At 44.4% G+C, this 6,625-nt stretch overlaps 1 protein-coding gene across 1 annotated transcript; it reads left to right on the forward strand.

Annotated features, from left to right (window-relative positions):
* The first annotated feature begins 148 nt into the window (after nucleotides 1-148).
* LOC133899294 (transcription factor BHLH089-like) lies at nucleotides 149-2,659 on the forward strand. Its single transcript, XM_062340272.1, has 7 exons — nucleotides 149-594; nucleotides 680-928; nucleotides 1,092-1,157; nucleotides 1,265-1,333; nucleotides 1,474-1,545; nucleotides 1,648-1,827; nucleotides 2,044-2,659. The coding sequence occupies exons 1-7, from the start codon at nucleotides 226-228 to the stop codon at nucleotides 2,158-2,160; spliced, it is 1,122 nt and encodes a 373-aa protein (XP_062196256.1). The 5' UTR covers nucleotides 149-225; the 3' UTR covers nucleotides 2,161-2,659.
* Nucleotides 2,660-6,625: the final 3,966 nt, after the last annotated feature.

The raw sequence follows: 6,625 nt of genomic DNA on the forward strand, positions 1-6,625 counted from the left end.
ATCTTATTTAGACATATGTTAAAATATATCCACATGGGTATGTGTGTGAGTGTGAGTATGGTGTGGGTGCGTGAGTATGTGTGCTTCTGATCACTTAAATTATAAGAATACATTGCGGTACAAAACCTAGCTAAGCAAACAAAAACAAAGGTTGAAAGAGCAAGACTGAATAGTCCTATAAATTCAAGAACACCCATTTGATCTCTCTTTCTACCCCAACCCACCATGGATTCCTTTGCATGGGCGTCGGTTCCTCAGACTGCGGAGCTAGCCGCCGGCAGTGCCATCTCCGAAGCGAGAGGCGGGGTTCTCCTGCCGTCGGTGCTCGGGTTCCAACTCCCACCGGCGACCGGTTTGGAGCATTTGGCGGTGGACTCCGGCCTCGTCGAGCGGGCGGTGCGGTCGTCCTGCTTCGGCGCTGGAAATGGAGCAGCCACTGCAAGCGCCTCAAAAGGCACCTCGGAGGGGCCGCTGGATCGTCGGAGCAAGGTCGGCGGCGGCGTGCACGACGACGCACCGAGCGCCGGCGCCGCAGCCGCGGAATGCTCGGCCAGGGGCTCGGAGGAGTCCAAGAAGAGGAGGAGATCATACGAGGTAGGTGCTCACTTCTCGTTGTTCCCGCACCGGTTTCCGAAGCTTCCACCTTCGCCTGCCAAAAGCTGTGGTCGTTGCAACGTAGGACGTTCATGGTACGGATCAAGATCAAGCCAAGGCATCGAACGTGTCCACCGATTCTGCAAACGAGAGCCCGCGCAGCAAGGGCGCCAAAGGCGAGGGGAACGGCACGGCGGCGGCGGCGGCGAATGTGGCGGCCGGCAAGAGGAAATGGAAGGGATCGAAGGAACCCGACGAGCCGGACACGGAAGAGTACATCCATGTCAGGGCCCGGAAGGGGCAGGCAACCAACAGGCACAGCCTCGCTGAGAGGGTACACAAAAACTGCATATATGCAGTAGTACAATGCTACTACTGCATATACCAGATCCTTCAGACTTGGTGTTCTTGAACATTAGGTTTAGAACTTGAAAATAGTACTCGAAAAGAGAAGTCAAAATCGGAATGTTTCTTTCTTCTTTTTTTTTTTTGCGCAGTTGAGAAGGGAGAAGATCAGCGTCAGGATGAAGCTTCTGCAGGACCTTGTTCCTGGTTGCAGCAAAGTGAGCTTTCTGAGTGAAAGAACAGTTGCGCATAGCTTTGGTATATGCGAAATTTCGTAAGGATGACGCGCTCTGCTTTTTCTTGGGTTGGATTTGGTTCGATTTAGGTCACCGGGAAGGCGATAATGCTGGATGAGATCATCAATTATGTCCAGTCCCTGCAAAGACAAGTGGAGGTATGGTCTCTCTTAGCGGGGATGGTGCCTGAAAATTTTCATCTGACAAACAAACAACGCATTGATCTGATGCTCTTCCTTTGCATCTTGTAGTTCTTATCGATGGCATTGATCTGATGCTCTTCCTTTGCATCTTGCAGTTCTTATCCATGAAGCTTGCGGCGGTCAATCCAAGACTCGGACTCAACATAGAAGGGCTTCTGTCAAAAGATGTATGCCATCAACTCATCAGGAGCTCTTACTTTCCATTTATCCTCTTTTCAGTTTGTCTTTGCGAGAAATGTGTCTGAACATGCTCTTGTTCCCTTCGACAGCAACTAATTCGCTTCCCCGGGGCTAGTTCACCTGCTCCCATCGGATTCTCATTCTCCCAAGAAATGATTCCCAAACTGCAGAAGCTGTCGTCGCAATCAGGCATGCTCCAGGGAGGCGTTCATGGTGTGACCAATCCAGATGTGTTCAGAACAGGCTCATTCGGAGAGCCTGCATCTCAGGTTTGTATCGCAGAATGCCCACTATTTCTACTTCATCTATATAGTTAATACTTGACAGAGCTTAAGCCTTTAGAGAGAAAAAAGCTTGAACTACTCAATGCCATAGCGTCTTGCTCCTACAGGTCTTTCAGAGTACAAATTAAACCTATAATAAGTAAGGTTGTTTTTTCAGTAGTTTTTTTCCCAGAATTCTGATAGTTTTAAATCCTTGAGCAGATGTTTCACATTATGGATGGATCATTCCATGATGCGGTGGCGCAAATGGTGTTCCCGTCAGTTATCAGTTCAGAACATTTGACCATAAGGCCTGATCAGGATGGGTTTCATATGTGAAGTTCAGGTAGATGGATGATCAAAGTTTCTTCTGATCATTAGACAGACAGAGAGACAAAGCACATAACTAGCATGTGCTCTAGAGTTACTGCATATTGCAGGCAGTACAAGTTTGATTCCCTAAGGGTTGTACGTTGGGATGGGCTGTGTTCAGGACTGAAAGCACAGCAGACACCGAAGTAGGCATCTGCAACTATGAATTTATAATGCTGGGAAACACTGTCTGGAATGACCACATGGGTGAACTATTCATGAAGATACATATCTACACGAATTGGCAGAAATGACCACATGGGTGAATTGCTGAAAAATGCTTTTACTTGCAGTCCGTCAGCAACTGAATTGCTGCAAAATGCTTTTACTTGCAGTGCGAGGTTTACGTTGTTAGAGCATCTCCATTTAGCTATCCATTTCAAAAGATTTCATCTTTGTATTTCTCTATACTCAGCAGACTAGTTAAACCTCACTTTCTATATCTCATTTATCTATATTTTACTCGTAACGGCTAGTTTTTTCAAATGGCTAATTTTCTGCAACGGCTAATTTTTTTTCAATGTCTGTTTCTTGCAACAACTATATTCCAACGACTAGTTTTTTCAAATAGCTATTTTTTTTGCAACGCCTAATTTTTTGCAATGACTGTTTCTTGCAACAGCTATATTCCAATAGCTAGTTTTTTGCAACGGCTATATTCCTTCTCTCTATATACACATCCATCTGGTCTGCCTCTACCACATCTTTCTTTTTCTTCCTCTCTGGTTGCTCCTCTTGCATCAAATCAGAAATGAGTCGTTGCGGATTAGCCATGCAATATGTGTTAGATTCGTTGTTGTCAAATGATGACGATGAAGCCATTCTTGTTTCCACACACCTAGGTCATCGACAATACCAGCCCGGTAATGCTGAATGCCATAGAGGTTATGTGCCTGGAGAGCATGAACTTAATCGTGATAGAGTTGAAAGGCATGCAAGAATGTACCAAGACTATTTTTCAGATAATATGACCTGCGACCCAACTATCTTTCATCGTAGGTTCAAACTCTGTCCATTTAGTTTTGTTCACCTTGTTTGTTGATCCTCATGTGCTCATTCTTCTTTTCCCCACAGGTTTAGAATGTCGCAGCCTCTATTTTTGCACATTGTACAAGTCACAGAAGCACATGACCCCTATTTTGTGTAGAAAAGAAATGATGCCGGACACATTAGGTTATCTCCATTGTAGAAGATTACTACAACATTTCTTTAGATAACTTATGGAGTACCAGCGGATGCTACGGATCAATATGTTCGTATTGGAGAAAGTACTGGTATAGAGAGTCTTAAAAGGTTTTCAAATCTATTGTTGAAGTCTTCGAATATGAGTATTTGAGATCTCCAAATGAGAATGATACAACTATATTACTTGCAATGGGAGAGCAAAGAGGGTTTTCTTAGAATGCTAGGGAGCATAGATTGCATACACTGGAAATGGAAAAACTACCCTTCAGCATAGCAAGGTATGTATACCGGTCATGTGTACGAGCCAACAATTATTCTTGAAATCATTACTTCACAAGATCTTTAGATTTGACATGCTTTCTTTGGTTTACTAGGGTCTCACAATGATATCAATATCCTTGATCGTTCCCCACTCTTTGCAAGGCAAGCCAAAGGGAAAGCTCCACAAGTGAATTATACTATTAACGTGCACAACTATACAATAGGATATTATCTTGCAGATGACATTTATCCTACATGAGTCACATTTGTGAAGTCAATATCATCACCTCAAGGGAACAAGAAAAATCATTTTAACCAAGCTCAAGAAGCAACTAGGAAGGATGTCAAACAAGCATTCGGAGTTCTACAAGAACGTTTTGCCATTGTCTTAGGACCAACTCAATTTTTGGGATCAAGAAACACTCGGTGACATCATGACAGCTTGTGTCATCATGCATAACATGATAGTTGACGATGAGACGGAAGAAGAAGATGACTTCCAGTACTATGGAATGGGAAAAGAAGTGATACCTTTTCACGAGCCTACGTCTGAACTGGAATAGTTCATTCAAAATCTTAGGTCAGTTAGATCCCAAGATTTTCACTCTCAGCTTTAAGATGATCTAGTTGAGCACTTGTTGCTACGTTATGGAGGGGAGTAGTATGTTGTAGTTGTAATAATGTATCCGGTTCATGTATCTTATGTTTTCACAATGTATGAAACATTCCAATGATTCATCTATGGTCCAGAACACATATGATCCCTATGTAACTTAGGATTGTCAATAATTTTAATGGTTCATCCATGATCCATCGAACATATTGGTTCATAAAACATAATGGATAACACAAGTTAATTGTTCATACAACAAATTGGTTCCTACAACATATAGATAGTACAACATAGTAAAATTATAGTCGAGACAATATATGAAGTATCTCAACCCGAGCAATTGTGTCGTCTAGAAATGATCTCATTTTGCAAGCTCACGTAATATTCTTGTTGTGGCCCAGTCATGACACTAGTGTCCATCTCCATAATTCTCTCCTCTTCCAACCATCTCTTGAACTCCAACTCTTTATTCTTAACTTCAAGCTTTTTGGCTTCAATTGCAATCCTCTCTTATTCTATGCAATTTTCTCTTGTTCTTGTGCATGTGCTCATTCATAGCGCTCCTCTTTCTTGAGCTCTTTCACTTTCTCTGCTTCTATCTTCTTTGCCCAGAAATTATCAAATGCTTCCAATAAGCAAAGAAAGATTGTTGGGTCTATTGGGTTGCATCCATACTTATATTTAGCCACACCGACACCAACATTTTATCTTCCTCCTCGCAATTTTTTTTGATCTTTTGTTGTTTGGTATCATGGAGGGAGGAGGTGTTTGAATTGGTGCTTCTTGCTCCTCAACTACAGGGAATTCTAAATTTCCATCTCAAGCATTGCCATTATCTCCATCAGTCAAAATGCTAACATAGTGATCCATATTCCCTAGCAAATTCATCACAAAGTAAATGTCAATTTTGCACTGATTTAACCCTAAGTGGCATCCCATTGAACAATTCATGTGCATCACAAAAACTACACCTAGTATGCAAGTGGTAGCAACAAATATAAGTACATATCACCATGAATTAATCAATCTAGAAGTAGCACACACAAATTTTAGCTCACATACAATCTTTTTTTTTCGAAATGAAGCTCACACACAATCTAATGTTCATTATATATCTAGCAACCAGAGGCAGGGGCACCAAAACCGTGCGTCCCCTTGGCCAAATCCACCAGTGGCTCCAGCTCCCCGCGGCCTCGGTGACGGCACGCAACGGGGAGGCGTGTGGCAGACACTGCGGGCCTGGACTCAGCGATAAGGCATGCAGTGTGGAGGTGCTCTGTGGAGCGAGTGACCATCGTCTGCGCGCGGGAATGGCGCACGGGGGCGACGATGATTGTAGGGGCAGATGGTGAGGCTACAATGATGGCGAGGCATATGGATGCTCTGCTGGAGCTATATTTTTGTGCTCTATGTATAAATTTGCCTATGGCAAGACGGATGGCCACCCTGCTGGAGATGCTCTTACATAATAGTGAATCAGTGGAGAAAGCATATATGTCTATTGGGGGTCACCATCAAGGACCCCTGTCGCACCTTGATTCTGCCCGCTTAAGATTAAAGACCATCAAACTCAGGATCCCTCCGGATCCCCTGGGCTTTGGAGTGGTCCTGGCAACCCAAGCCTTCAGAGCCTTCCGGAGGCCCGAAGGCTGCTAACCACTAGAGGCTATGGACCTTCGGAGGCTTACAGAAGGGCGAGGGCCCCCCACTAAGACCAATAGGGTCAGCCCACCAATCATATGGTATCTACCACAATATGACTAGCATTTAATGCCCATCAAGTGGAGTCTTCCCTAACACGTCGGTGCAAGTAGTGGCCACCCTGACACGCCGGACAAGACTGGCGTTCTAGTTGGCGACCGACCAAGACTGGCGTTCTAGTTGGCGACCGACCAAGCACAGTGGTCACTCACCGCTATGTGACTACCACGGTTGGGTGATGTCATCAGCATGGCGATATTTTGGCCTCTGGCCTGGGCGATATAGTACAAAATTGGTCCTATAACGTGATTGTATTGGTAGTAGCTGTCTCTACCACTAAGGGGGCATGTTTGTAACCTTACGCTCAGGAAAGCAATATAAATACCCACCATGGGCACATGGTGCTAGGGACAAAAATTTATGAGAACTATTTTATGCATCCTCTTCCTCTCTGCTACGTCTCCAAGCTTGATCCGTTCTAGTAAGAATGATTCTCATTGCACCTTGTTCGTGGAAGAAACTTTATTCCACCAACAGAGGTGCTGTCCATGGGGAGCATAGAAGCACTAGGAGAGGTAGGATGCCGCCGAAGAAGAAAAACCACCAGGCGATGGCTTATGTGCCTGGCTCCACGGCCACACTTGCGTGAAAGTCCACACGGCAGTCGCAGCC

This window comes from Phragmites australis, chromosome 18 (assembly GCF_958298935.1).
Source record: "Phragmites australis chromosome 18, lpPhrAust1.1, whole genome shotgun sequence".
NCBI lineage: Eukaryota > Viridiplantae > Streptophyta > Magnoliopsida > Poales > Poaceae > Phragmites > Phragmites australis.